Source organism: Gallus gallus, chromosome 8 (genome assembly GCF_016699485.2).
Source record: "Gallus gallus isolate bGalGal1 chromosome 8, bGalGal1.mat.broiler.GRCg7b, whole genome shotgun sequence".
Taxonomy (NCBI): Eukaryota; Metazoa; Chordata; class Aves; order Galliformes; family Phasianidae; genus Gallus; species Gallus gallus.
Window position 1 is genome coordinate 27,075,801 of NC_052539.1, and position 15,159 is coordinate 27,090,959.

The 15,159-nt window shown below is 44.1% G+C and overlaps 1 protein-coding gene across 13 annotated transcripts in view; it reads left to right on the forward strand.

The window, feature by feature from the left end:
- PATJ (PATJ, crumbs cell polarity complex component) overlaps positions 1–15,159 on the forward strand; it is a 142,289-nt gene that overhangs the window by 72,932 nt on the left and 54,198 nt on the right. For all 13 annotated transcript variants that reach the window (XM_025153268.3, XM_046944710.1, XM_046944709.1 and 10 more), the window contains one exon: positions 13,513–13,709. In XM_025153268.3, coding sequence (XP_025009036.2) covers positions 13,513–13,709 — 197 coding nt within the window. The remainder of the gene's footprint in view (positions 1–13,512; positions 13,710–15,159) is intronic.

The window sequence follows — 15,159 nt, forward strand, 5'->3', positions numbered from 1 at the left end:
TGTTTCCAAAAGGCAACTGGCATGGCAGGTACATCAACCCGTGGCATCTTGGTGCTGTGTGCTCCTAGCTCTCTGTCTGCCTGCCCACAGACCTACAGCTGTGATTCAAAATTCATGAGCGTAATTGGCTGGGGTCGTGTTGAGGAGATAAAGGAGGGTGGGGAGCAGCTTGGAGGAATGGGGGTTGCTGATTAAAACATGCAGCTGGGAAACGGGGAACTTAAGAGGACTGCTGTGCTGTTGAGCTGGGGGAAGGACAGAGCTTAAGTGTGCAGGAGCACCTTATTCTTCTGCACATTCATCTGTGTGGACATAGTCCAGCACAGTGCCAGCAGCCTCTGCTGTCCCCAGCAGCAGTGCCTGAGCAGTCCAAATTTGGGAACTGTTGTTCCAGCAATGAGTGTACTGCTGCCAGGTGACAGAGCTACCGGTGGGTCACATGTGGGCTGAAAACTTGACTTCATCGTACCGTTTTGTGATTGTTCTGCCAGCACCAAATGCTTTCAACTTCTTTTAATGCTTTACGCATTTTCAGAGGTCTTTTCTTATCCCTTATCCGAAAACTAAGTGCATTAGCTATGACTTCTATATAAATAGTTCATCTTTTATCTGGGAATTCAGACCCACCAGCTTAAGGAGTATTTTCTGACCTATAAATGTTAAATTTATGAACCAGGTGCTCAATAAATGAGGTGGGAAGTTGTCATTTCCATGGTGTGACGATCCTAGGAGTATTAGGAGATACTGAACGTAAGTTCTCATATCTGTAACACTCTGTTTCTTGGAGTGGAACCACATACCTGAATTAGGAGTAATTGGAGGGAAATTCCATAGAGTGTGTCAGCACAAGGCATTCGTTTGTGTCTGCAGGTGGAGTTCAGTGGTGCCTCTCTACACTGTGAGAGCAGAGGTTTTACTCCATCCAAACGATTCTTAAAGGTCCTGTGCTATTTCGTGTCCATCCCTCCTGGTGCTCTGGGAGCAGACAGCAAGCAGTAGCATTTGCTATACTTTCAAACAATATCAAAGTATTCCTGTACCATATATGCCTTCAAACATGGGCATTTTTCCTGTGCTAAACTGTAAACTTTAATACACGCTGTGTTCTGAACCAAGGAGTAAATTTTTTTCAGGTGTTTGGCAGTAAAATTAATTCTAAATCACATCAAGTCTGGCTGTAATTTCCTCCATTTTGTAACCTGTTATTCTCCTAGGGATGCAACGGGTTATTTGAGGATTATCACAGTATCATTTTGTTGTGTGTCATTAATGCATCTGAATAGGCAATGCAGCAGTATTAGAGCAAGACCTTGTTCCAGGATTGAGTTGTTAGGTGCAGAAGATGTGATTTTTGAAAAACTGTTTCTCAAGGGAAGAAATCCATTAAGTGAACAGCCTGACAGAGTGGCAAGCAGTCAGCAAGGTGTCACCAGAGGGATGAGAGAAGAGCAGATGGGAAAGAAATGAGATGAGTCTGGGACTTGATGGACGAGGGAGCGAGTAGAGCTGTATGCAAGGATGAGCACAGGCAGCAAGTGGAGCAAAGGCCATGAATGATGTTGAATGGGATTTGGTGAGGCGTGGGGAGCAGAGTGAAGCCTCTCACTCACGGAATGTGGCAACCATTCTTTGTGCATGCTGGAAGTACGTTGTGGTGTGGTGAGTTGGTGGGACACATGGTGACACACGCTGGACAGCTGGCCTGCTGGGAAGGACAGGGCAAGGCAGCAGAATCCACTGCAGCTCTTGGCACTGGGGCAAAGCCATAGTGCAGCCCTTCCACCAGCCCTTGCTGGGTTGGTGCTTCTGCTCCAGCACTACTGCCTGGTCATGGGTACCTGAGGACAGATTACCTGGGACAGTTGGGTGCTGTCCATAGCAAGGAGCTGAGTGCAGTTGTGAAGAGTTTAATGAGCACTTCTGTGAGTGCTGGAGCTAACGAAGCTGGATTCCTACAGGTGTGCGTCTCCTGCTCGGCTGACGTGGGTGTGTTGAGGAAGGTGTGAGCTCTGATTTAAGCTTTTCGTGTGGCTCGAGCATTTCTAAGGGCTTTCTCTTGTGAATTCTGTGGTGCTTTAATAAAGTGTGATCTCACACTGAGGCCTTTCCCTCAGTCTGGAAATTTATCAGATTTTTCTCCCCTGCACAGCTGCCTATTTTTGAGAACCTTTTATAATACCTTTGAGACCTCTATTCCACTATCAGATCTGCATCAAACCGGCCAGCAGGTTCAAAAGTGCTGGGACAGCTTGGATGCACAGCTTTGTTTCAATAAGGAAGCAGAATAAAATGATTTGCCACCTTAGAATTTAACTTAATATTTTAAACTGTTAATTTATGTTATTAATAAACATTGGAGCGTAAGCACTGGAGTGCAGTTGGGAAGGCTGGCTGGCTGTTGCAACTTGATTAGTCAGTTGGCTGTCTTGGTTGGCCGTGTGTAGTGAGATACACAAAGCATCTTGATCCTTCTGGAGCCACGGTTTCTAGAGGTTAGATGGCCATTTGAATTTTAAAATGAAATCATATTAAAGCAGGATCCAGGGATTTCCAGCTTATAAAAATGACAGTTTATTCTTGAGGAGCAAGACTTGAAAGGCTCTGGATCATCCCTCTTTAGGCTAAACCTGCACGAAAAAAAACATCAGTTGAATATCAAACCGAAAGAATTACAGTAAAAACCACCATATCCCACTCAGTTTTCCCTGGAGCATTTGTTTTTTAACTCGCTCTCTCAGTTGATTTCCTTCTCCAGTCAGAATTGGAAAAGTCTATTTAATATGGTGGAGTTTATCCCTTCAGCTCTTCCTCTTTGGATAAATCCTTGGAGATGGATTTATTTTATTTTATTTTTTTATTTTTTTGCCAGAAGGAAAAGAAAGTGCTTGGCATATTGCAAGTATTTTTTTGCAAACACATCATCAATTTCCTGATTATAATTATGTTCATTTAAAAATGCCCAAAGCTTAATGCATTAATATCTTTATTTCATTAAAAACTTTGAAGTGAAGCTGTTTGTTACCTCTTGACATATTTTTGGTACTGAAAAACCTGTTAAAATTCTCTGTTTGTGATTTTATTTTTCTTCTGCAGAGAACTGAAAGCCTTGCTCAGCACTGCTTATGTGAAATGTGCTATAAGCAAAGGTGTCTGGCGGTAATCCTTCAATTTATTTCACTCCTTGATGGTGAGAAAAGAGGTCTGCTCCTTTGAAGAGGTTTAGAACTTTCAAGATAGTGTTTCTTATGCAAAATACTGTCCTACTTAATCGAGTTATCAGGTTGTATGTCATAAACTGGATTAACTTCTTGAAGAGACTCTCAGGACAGCTGATTAAATAAGACACATTATTTATTTGGGAAGAATATACAACTGTGTTCTGATCTCACGGTGATTTTAGTTGGTGAGTTTTGTGTGGGGACAAATTATCTATTCATCTGTCCAGGTCCCCTTACCTCTCAGAGGGGAGCAGCTGGCTGCAGAAGTGTAGGAGCTGCTCTCTGTCACCAACATGCTCTGGCACATCAATCCCAGTTCTTACAGTTCTGATACTTCCCGTGGCAGAAAAATCTTTGTTAGCAGAGTATACACACTTATTTTCAGTTTATATCACATAAGAGACTTTAAAATAATTGTAAGCAATAAAACCTTGCTTCCTCAGTTTAGTTGTTCAGCTATATTCAAACTCTTTACCTTGTCATCCTCCTTTAATGCTCTGTTGTTTCTCAGCCTGAAGCTCCTCAACATGAGACAATCTCACAGTAGGGAAGTCCCTGCTCCCATCCTCCCCAGCTGCTTCCCATGCTGGATGCCTGTTGCCCTTCCCTTCCTCAGCCTGCTCAGCTCTCCCATCCAGCAGAAAGCTGTGCCCCACAGAAGAGAAATGGTCTCTGGGTTACTGACCTGCACGGGCTCATAGAGGGTGAAGGGTGTTCTCCTCCAGCTCTGCTTCACATGGGACTTCTCATGGGCTAAACCCACGCTCTAAAAATAAGAGTGTTGTGGTTGGATGCTTTGCTTTCTTCTCCTCCATAAGGCCGGGAAAGGTCTTCACTTTGATTGAGCTGAGGCACTGACTCAGCAGTGAAGCGTGTGGGCTGAGCACAAAACAAGTGATGGAAGCTGTGGGCTGTGTATGGGTTGCTCTACACAACACCTATGCCAGATGAACCTGGCTGAAAAGCAGCAAAAATGTGTGTATGTGGGGGCTTGCAGATTCCTTCTTCTGAAGCAGCAGGGGAGCGACGGGCTGTGTTCAAGGTGAGAAGTGCAGCTCAGTGCTCGTGTTGGCCCAGCTTTGTAGCTCAGTGGCTGGCCTGGGGAGAAGGGGGTCCTGTGGAGCACAGATGCCCCGGGTTGCAGGTAGCACACCACAGAAGCACTGAGCTGTGTATCAGAAACCTCACTCAGAGATGTGGAGTAGGTCTCTCTCTGCCTGCCTCATCTTGGTCATGAAGCTTTGTGTAGTGAGCCAACAGTTGCCTGCTGCTGGCTCTACCATTAGCTTGTGTATCTGTTTTACATGTAATGCTTTGATGAATACATTAGATATCATAAACAGGATATACATGTAATGGCTACAGATATAGAAGATAAGAAAGACAAAGTAGAAGAATTGTTAGTAGGTATTTTTGCTAACAGAAGAGGTTTTAGAGTGAATTTATAGGTACATGTTTATTTTGTTTTTAGGCACGGAGCTGGAAGCCTCCAGCACTGCCAGGTGTTGCAGTCATTTTTCATTTTCATTCTTCATTTTCCCTCAGCAATCAAAGGCAAGTCATGACATTGGGAAACTTGGGATTATGCTTGAGAGAAAATCAAAACCTCCAAGCATTCCTTGATGTTGTAAAAAGCTTGAAAACGTAATTCAAGTGCAATTTGATAGCTCAAAAAAAACCAGGACCTAGAACTAACCCAGGCTTTCTCTTTCTAAATGTCTTGGCCCCATGTTTTTATCTAACATGTGGCCTTCTGGCTGTGTATCCAGAGCTATTCAGCGCTGGGCTGGGTGTGCAGCACCCCAAAACGCAGCACAGGGATGGCCTCTGGGGACTGACCTCTCCGCAGCAGAGGGAATGGGAGAGCACAGATCCTGTGCAAAAGCATGGCGGATCCTAAAATGCACCGAGTGAGTTTTAAATGGTGACTTCTAATCTATTATCATAGCTTAAACAACAACAGTAAAGTGTTTGGGAAGTGTATGTGTGCACCGGGAGAACTGGGAAATATCTGGACCTAGAGCTGTTCTATCTGTAGCTTATTCAACTAATTCAGTGGGAATAAAAACAGCTTATCAAACTTGAGCAACCTGTTAGAAGCTGGAAAAGGATATTTTTCTTCTCCAGCCTGTGAATAAAATGAGGGGTGTGAAGTTGAGAATTGTCAGTTTGCAAATGATGGAAGTGTTTGTGGCTGTGGTGCGTGAGGGCAGAACCTCCTCCACGGTCCCCGTGTGGCACTTTCCCTTAACTAGGTGTTGGTGAAGGCCCAGGGACAGACAAGAGGAAATCTTTGACAAAGTAGGAATTAGGCTGTTTAGAAATGCTTTTGATCACCATACAACCTTGGCTGCTCTCTGCTGTGAGCAACAATACTGTTGTTTAATATTCCAGTTTTAAATGAAAGCATACTTTAGTAAAAAAGAGAAGTTTCCTTCTATTAGTCAGAATTGGCATATTTATATGTAATATTTTTGTTACAAAGCTATTGCTTGTGCTTTAATTGCATTCTAATTTCCTTTCCAATTCAAATGTTATGTATCACCAGGAAAAATATCTAATACATAAGAAATGCTTTCAATATCTGACATAGGTGATAAATATTGAGCATTTCAGCAGATGTGCATTACATTTTGTTTCCTTAAGGACTTCCATAGTGTTTTATCCCCAGAGTTGGCATAAGGATGGAACAGACTGTATGAATACCAACTTCTATCAGAGATAAATGTATTTTAGTGGTAAGTAACTGGTAACAATCAGCAAAATAACTAAGAAGTAAATATATATAAATATATATATATGTAATGTGTAAAATAGCTGATTGTTATCTCTCTTCCCTGGGCCTTCTTGATATTAAGGCATTTTCCTCCCTGCATTTTCCAGCATAGCTATGTGGGTGTTTTCTAGGGCCTTCCAAATCTGGATGACTCATCTAACTTCAATATTTTCTAATTGTTGTCACAGCATATTACAAAAACTTCTGCATAAGCAGACCTAGGCCACTGTCACTTTTTTTTCTTTTTTTTAATGTGTAAAAATTGAATTCAGTCTTTGCCAGCTCAGTGTGTCACTGCATCGCTTTGCTGCGATGCCAGGCTGTGCTGCAAGCCGTTGTGTTGCACTCTTCTCCTCTCTGCCCTGCTCTTACCTCCAGCACAGAACAGCTTCTCCATGGCATGGTCTTCAGCCAGTTCAGCAAGCGTGGGTGGTGCTATGTCTTGTTACTGCAACCTTTTCAGCTTTATGGCTTTTGATCTGTGTTTCACCAGCAGTGATAATTTCCCTGGAGATCTTCCTTGAAGGATTTTCTTTAGATCTTTGGACTCATCAGTACAGGTGGTGTTCCCTGGTCAAAAAGCCTTTATTGTTAAGTCCGAAAGCTTCCTGTTTTTTACATCCTGTCTCCCTTTAGATGAAGGCGGTTCAGGCTCACTGTTGGAGGTTCAAGTGACTCACTGTGTGAGAAAAATCTCAGCATCCTGGCTTTTGAGAGATGTTCTCTGCTTCCCTTTCCAGTTACTTGGAGCTCTTCTGCAGAGCCTTCATTAGGTAACAAACTTCCAATTTTTGACTGCACTCTGGTGCTGTTCACTTTAATTAGGCTTGGTGCAGAAAGATACCGAGATAATAACTGTGCCACGGTCTTTTTGTGGGAACATCATTATTTAAAGATGAAATACCGTCAGCTCAAGTTACACTGTATTACTGTCAAGGGAGAGAGAATTTAAATGTTGCAATGATAATTTATTGATGTTGAGACCAAGCAAAGACGCCATGGATTTAGAGCTCACCCAGTACTCCCTGTTCAGTCCCAGGCACGCTTCGTCTTCCCTAAGATGAACGAGCAGCTCTTAGATACACAGAGAGAGAAGGAACTGGGAGCCCAGCAGGGCAAGGTGGGCCAGGGCAAGCCAGAAATCCTGCTCCTACCAGAAAGAGTTGCTTAGAAAAGAAATTGCTATCCCAATTGTGAGATTTTGTCCAAAATTTCTGCCTGATTTAGATCACTGAAATGTCTCCTGTTGCAGGATCCAGTTTTGTGTGCATCATGCGTCCTTAGAGAGCGCTGACAGTGCGGTGTAGCAGCCACAGTGCAGAGGCCAGAACAAGCCACGTGCTCTTAGAGCTGGTTCAGGTTTCCTTGAGCCTTTGCAGATGGCAATCAGTGTATCTCAGTGTCTTACAATGTGAAGATGTCCTAGGTTCCTGGAGCACTGTGTCAGGTCAGCTCAGCAGAGCAGGACCTGCTATGTTCTCGGGGTGCACAGTGCTATCCCCATAGGTCAGCTGGGGAGCTGGCAGCTGTTGTGGCCTCAGAGGAGTAGACTGTATGGCAGAATGAAGAGCGATGTTACACAGTACAATATTTTTCTGTGGGATTTCTTCAGTTACCCCTTCAAAAGCTGAAAATGAGTCTATGTCAGCCTTCTTTTGAGGCTCACCCATTTTTCTGGATGTCACTAGTTTAAAGTGCCTCTGCCTTTTGTGGGTCTGAGCATCAACCGTGTTGTGATATATTTTTATGCGTAACTATTTGTGTGCTCAAAGTGGGCTTTATCTAAGGAAAAATGCCACTGCTGCTATCTGCATTTGTTGCTATTTCTGTTCTGTTCTGTTGTCTGCGTTTAAATACCGAGTGGCAGTGTGTGCTGAGACAAACAGCCCGTTCTGTCTCCTGTCTGGATGCCACGTGTATCAGCCATGGGGCAGGGCACGATGCATGTGGGCAGCCTGTGCCGGTCCTCTCCACCGAAGGCTGCGGGTGGTGGGACCATCAGCTGGAATCCAGTGCCAATGTTCCATGTGAGTGCCTGATTGCGAGATCGTGGCACCCAGAGATCGCTTCTGTGTAAACCCAAGTGCTTTGATGAGGGTTAATGTCTAATTTGCAAGGCAAATGAGTGGAAGTATTCTGTGCAGAGGATGGGAGATTCCCTTATAATTAGCAATTATTCGCATCAGGATGCTCTGCTTAGCACATGTTCTCTAAATCATTTGGATGCGTTCAGGGTCTCGGATCAGTACGAATAGGCTCGTTATGTGCTTCTCATCTAACTAAAAAAAACAGAAAAACATAAAATATGCCTTTCTCCCTCCTCAGAGATCTTAAATGTTGTATAAAGAAACTGCAGCTCCTAGAAGAAAATTTGGGTCTGAAATGGGGAAAAAGTAGATGGCAAAACTCCATTTGTTTGCAATGATGACGTGAGATGGTCCAAGCAATGGAGATGCTCTATTATGCTCTGGGCTGCAGCCAGGGCTGAGCACCACTTCTCTCTCCTGTTCTCTTGGCTCTGCAATGTCTGGGTTGCAGGAAGAAAAACAAAAAGATGATAACTGTTTCTAAATGTCACCTGCTCATGGGAACAAAACAAAATGGTACTTGTTACAGATTATGGAGGCCTATTACACCTTTGCTCCTCGATTAGTTAGAAATGACTGGTGGGGTCTGTTCCCTTCTCTCATAGGAAGAGTGATGTGAGGGACAAGTTTTCGTGGCCATCTGCAAAGTTCCCCAGCATTTGTGTGGTGTGAAAGGAGAAAAGCAGATGGGAACCTGAGTTGAAGGATGCCGTTGGAAGAGAAGGAGCTCAAAGATCCCAAATAAAGCCCTAAACTCTTCAAACATAAAAAAGAAGCTGTCCTCACGTTCGGGTAATGATTCTGTTGAGAGAGCAGTGCTTTTTTTTTGGCTGCCCCAGTCCAGCCCAGTGATGCTCCCTGCCACCCACTTGCAGAGAACTGCACCTACAAAGCTGTTGGCCCCAGCAAACGTCATCCTCCTCTCACCACTCAACGGAGGACTGGCCATAGCACAGTGTCTGGCTCTACCATTTAGATGTGCCAGTTTTGAATAGATCTGCCCTATTTTCCCCTCGCATGCTGGTCATCGAGAGAGGAGTATGAGTGATTTTACGGACTTTAAGACAGCTTTACAGAAATCATCTTCTCTCTGTCAATTCGAAGGTTATGAAAACAGATGAGTGCATCACTTTTGAGATAAGGTTTGAAAAACTGTCTGCCTCCTTGGAGCTGAATAGAGGGCTAGTGGGAAGATTAAAACAATAAGCTTATTATATTATTAGTAGTGGGAGAATTCTAAACCCCATTTGTTCAATTACAGTCCCTTAAAATATGCTTATTTAGGTTCTTGTAAATTGTAATCAGTAAATTAGACACGCTGCCCTCACAGCTTGAGGGTTAGCTTTCAAGGGACTTCCTACTTCTTTTTTTTTTTAATGTTTATGGTGAAATGAAGAAGGGAATTAGTTGTTTGATATGCAGGGCTGGCTCTGTTAGAGGATGCTGGCTGCATTCTGATGCCTATCTTTACTAAAGCAGAACCAGCAGCCGTGGTGCTGCAGCACTGCTGCCTCAGTCTGCGGCCAGGTTATGTGCTATGTGATAAAAAAAAATGGTAGTTGAAACCATCAGAATGAATGCAGGCCATAAAATGAGATCATGGTAGAGTCTCCAAAAGGCAGAACGTCGCTAATAGTTATCTGAGGTAACACAAAAGGAATGGAAAATTCTCAGCATCACCTTTTATATACAAATCTCATCTGTCGTTTCTTTTTGTGGTGCATCCCCCCACCCCCCATTTCTTTCCTCTCTGCTTTGCCTGGGCAGGTTTAATACTGAGTGTTTGATACTGACACCAATCATATGGCTGAGTCATCCAGAGCTGTTTCTTTCCTCTTTTTCACCTCTCTAGGTGGACTCTAATTTGCGTCACGCAGAGACACTGTTTTCAAAAGAACTCTCTTTCAGCTCATTTAGCTGAAGATTTCGGCGGGTTTGGGCAACAAGCTCTCCAGCCTTCTGTAATGCTTTATATGTCTTTGCAATTTAAAGAGCCTCTTGCCTTCCTGGGAAGCTGGGTCTGTTTTTTCTCAGCGCAGATAAAATGTGCGTTTGTTGCAGTACTACATCATGCAAACTCCAATATCCTGGCCATATCTTCCCCATTTATTTCTTTTATCTCTCCATTTAATATAGTAGGAATAGTGGCTGAAGCAGGGAAACATATGCAGCAGCATAACAGTATATTGTTTGAAAGCAGTTGTCTTCCATTTCCAGGGTTTCTCTTCTGAAATGTAATTGTCTGCTAATGGAACTGGGGAATGTTATGGTGGGAGCGATCACTGCAGTGTGCCCGTGCTTTTAGTTCACATCGTGTCTGCGCAGTATTTCTAAAGTAACAGGATCCAACCGTGGCTGGTTAAATATGGGTGCTGTGTTTGCAGAAGTTGTGATAGTTGTGTTGTCACCGACCGTGGAAACCGCTCGGCGCTGCGCCGGCACAAAGCACCGCGTCCCATGTGTACGGCAGTAACAACAGAATTACAATTGCCTTGTGTAAGGGATCTGGTAATGAAGGCAGATAATGGGATTCTTTGCAAAAGCAGATGCTAACTGGCTCCCCAGTGCTAGGCAGAGAGCTGAAAAGGAATACCAGTTGGAAGGGGGGAGCAGCTGAAAAAGGCATTAAAAGGAAGACGCCTTAGATGCACGTTTGTTTAAGCAGTAAATACTTGTTTAAAATAATCTTATGAGATTTTTATTAAGAGGCAAACTGAGAATATGATTCCTGCATGATAGAAGTCAGCTGGATGCCCAAAGGAAATCTATATGCAGACTGGATGAGCAATGCAATGGCAGCACTGGGAGCAGACCCTGCTGCTGCTTGAGGATGGGACAGCGTGCCCAGGGCAGGGAGATCTGGTTTTAAGGGTGGAGTGACCCTGCTTGTCCCTGCACGTCACTGTGTGCACGCCTGTGGTGTCTCCTGTGATGCTGGGCATCGTGCCCTCCTGCCAGGCTGGCAGCGGGATGCAGAGAGGACTGCTGGCAGCTGGAGTGCTGAGCTGGGCACCAGCCTGTCAGCCCCAGCCTGACCACATGCAGATACATCAGGGCCTTCCCCAGGGTGCCTCATCCCAGGTAATTTCCCTGCCTACTACTTTTTGGAGAACTAAAACTCACTCTGAGTCTAATGCCAGGATGGAGTAGGAATGTACATGTACTTCTGAGCCACTGGTGTTTTTCCCAGGTGAGAAGACAGGTTCTGTGCCACCCAGCAGAGGAAGCCCTGCAGAGCTTACAGGTGCATTACACCTTGCTGACAGTGTACTTGTAGATGCTTGCTGTGCTCTGAGCAAATGGGATTGAGACGTGCTGCCCACGGAGAACAAGCAGTGAGGGCGATGTTCAGCAGCATCCCTCAGGAGGGTCTTCTTGTCCACCGAACAGCATTCTCCAAGAAAACTTAGTTCTGCTGCTGTCCTCTTACGACCAGGAAACACCCAACCTGTCCGGGTTGCTGCCCAGCTGTGGTAGGCAGGAAGCAGCTGGGTGGCCATGAGGGCTGGGATTGGCTTAACGGCAACAGAAGGTGAAACTGTGATGGTGAGAATAGAATGTGTGTGGCTCTGCTCGCATCTGCTGTGCTTCCACTAGCATCATTTTGATACCTTCCTCACTTGCTGCTTTCTGGCAGGAAGCATCCTGCATTCCAAGCAGGAAAATAACACTTTCAAAATTTGAGTAGCAAATCACTCCCCTAATTACATTTTGACCCCATTAGTTCAGAAATATATTAAAGAGTCACGCAGCTGCACAGGTTACTGTTTAATGCAGTTCTATGAACTTTTGGCATGTAATTGATAGTAACAAGCAAGGTTTCTAATTTGTTATGATATTCTGATTTTGTGCAGACCTCTGTAGGGCTTTACAAGTTCAACTCTCCAGGGATAATGTCTAACCCTTAGCACATGCCTCTCAGGCTTTTAGGCTCAGGCCACCGGGGTTTTGAGCAAGGCAGGAAGATGCCCATAAATACAGCAGCAGGATAGTTGGTTCTTGCCATGCTACCTGGAGTATGGGGCATGCCCTGGGGTGCAAATGGGCTGGAGGTGGGAGCGTGTTCCTCTGTCTCTGCTGAATTGGAAGGGCTGCTGCAGCTGGAAATCAGCTGAAAAGACCCTGAGAGCAGAGCTGGGATGGTACAGTCAAACAACAGCCTGCGCGTGGGCTGTGCTGTGCTCTCCTCTACTTTGTCCTTTTTCTTCCAGTTTTTGTTCACTTTGGGATGCTTCCCTCTCACCTTCCCCAGCTCCTTCCCCTCTTCCATGTTGTCATGGAAACGTGCTTAACTCTGCTATCGAAACGTGCTTCCCTGAGGTGGAATGGTAATAGCTAATATTGGTCTTGCAGCTGCTGACTCAGGGATATGGCTGGGCATGTAATATCTCTTCTCACTCTCCTTAATGCATAATGCAGCAGTTCCTTTCACCTTGGGCTTTGTACTGAAGGTGATCCCCAGTCACAGCAAAACACAGCGATCTGCATTTATAAAGCATGGCCCAGCCGTAAGGTGGGATGCAGCTGGGGCTGGGGAGCTGGCTTTCAGAGCTGCAGAGGACAATCAGACAGGCAAAAAATGACCCTTGCTGTGTGTGTAAGCACAAGTTACAAACGTTTGTCTGCCAGCGCTGGAAAGAGAAGGCATTCAAGTTGAACTGTCAGCATACTTGGTTCCACAGACACACATTGTGCTCCAAGTAACTTTGTGAGTGTATTGCATTCTGTCACAGAAGTGGTTGAAATGTAGATGAAAGACAAGTAACTGCCTTAGTATCATTTAAAAACATAATCATTCATGGGCACTGCCACTGACATCTGCTTTGAGTAATCATCTGCGCAGCAGCACATAAAGGTAAGCAGAGCATTGTGAGCATATTCCTGAACCACCAGAAGGAAGCACAACAAAAGGCTTTATTTTGAGATGTGACTTTGCAATATGTCTGTAGGCTTTTCAGCTGCCTGCTCTGGTTAACTAACCAGCTCCAACTTCGAGAGTTGCCTGAAATTGGAAGTTTTTATAAGGTAAATTTGGGGTGACATTGGAATTCCCTCATTTCCCCTCCTTTCAAAACATTCTTGTTTCAGAACCAGACTGTTGTATAAATAAAGCAGTGCAGTTCTCATGTTTGGCAGTGTTCTTTGGCAGTGTTAGTGATACAGAGACAACTGGATGGTTTGCAACAGTCCAAAGTTACCCAGGCTAAAGATGCGCAACTAAGAGCAGTCTGTTATCTCTCTTGGTGACATGAGCTGTAGAGGGAACACAGGGTTTAGGTACATCATATGTCGTTTCATATTCTGTGCTGGAAAGACCTCTTATAATATAGACACTGAGAAGCTATCTATTTCTAGCATGTTTCTGCGTGCCCTCGAGAATCTACATGCAAGTTATTTCGTCTTGTAACTTCATGTTTCTTGACCTTTGCAGAAAAGATCAGGCAACGATATGCAGATCTACCAGGAGAGTTGCACATTATTGAGCTTGAGAAAGACAAAAATGGGCTTGGGCTGAGCCTTGCTGGCAACAAAGACCGATCTCGTATGAGCATCTTTGTAGTTGGTATCAATCCAGATGGACCTGCAGGACGGGATGGAAGGATGCATATTGGTGATGAACTTCTAGAGGTGAGTGTTTCCTTTAACTACTAAACGAGGTTCATATGGCGAGAGGGAGAGGCATATGTGAGGCTATCATTTGAACCTTAAATAAAGAAATAAAGCCTGCGAGTGGAATTAGGTGGCTGAGGGAAGGAACTGCACTGATTTATGCCAACTGAGAACTTGGCCTTTGGCAGGTAAATGTGTTCTCAGCAAAACAAAAATCATTGGCCTGTGAAAACTAATGTCTTGTCAGTGAGGTCTGTGCTCTCAGCATGTTCACAAGCTACGCACGGTGAGGGACTGCTGAAAGGCAGACGGAGAACAGTAAATCTGTCCTTGTAGTGCCTATGTGGTTTTGCAAGAAAATTCGCACCTTACATTGAAAAAAAACAAAACAAAAAATCTGAACACCCTCAAAGTTACCATATGTGTTTTTACAGATGACAGGGATATCCCCCATTCTGGAAAGAAGATAAAATCTCATGCTGTAATCTGTTTCATTCTGGTGTAACTTAGAATGCTTATTTTCTTTAGTCACATCTGACACAAGTTCACCCACAAGGCAAGAGAGCTCAACAGCAAATAGGGTATTTTGTCTCCCTTTTTCCTCTTTTCTCCTTTCTTCATTTTGGATGGATTTTCTGTACCTCGTGATTTTTGGCTGTTGCAAAACAACACTTTTCTGCAGTACCTGCAGTGGTTTCCCATGTTGTGATTGCCTCAGCAGCTTAAAAAATTAGCCATTGTTGGGGATCTTTCCTTCAGAAGGAAGCTTTCACTGAAGAGCAGGTGTATGGTGGCCCACTGCTATCCATGGGTGGTGATTTCTGATCTTTCAGCAACTTGCTGTGGCATCAGAGAACCAACAATTTCCTGACTTTTTTTGACTTGAGAAAAAGCAATTGGAATGCCTGGGGATACGTCAGGAGCAGTCAGAAATCTCTAAGCATTTGTTGTTTTCCAACAGTTCTATAATTATGGGTTTTCAATACTCATGGTTCAAGGAAGGTTATAATAGTGCCATCTGAAGTTTATTATTTTGTTTTCAAGTGTGATGAATGGCATGAAGGTCTGTTCCTTGCTGAAGTAGTGTAAGTAAATGACTTTCTCCTTCAAATTAGTTTTCTTTCCCTGGCATATGATTCTAACAGTTGGAAAAAGTCGAATTGTTGAATTTTGGGTGTACAGCAATTGGAAGGTACCGCTTTGCTCTGTGTATGTCATAGAAGAGGTAGTTAAGGAGAGACATGAAAGAGCTTTTCATATCGATGCACTTCCTTACAAAGAAGGATCCACAGAGGTTTCCTTATATCCCATGAGTTATTCCTAGTGGCGTGTGTTTGATCTCATGTTAAATATTGCTGTGCTTGAAAGATGCACCATCTGTGATTAATCACATGTACCTCGAGGCTCAGGATTTACATGCATGAGCCATGTTGTGAGTAGCATTTCCAAAAACACTGTGTTGCCCTAG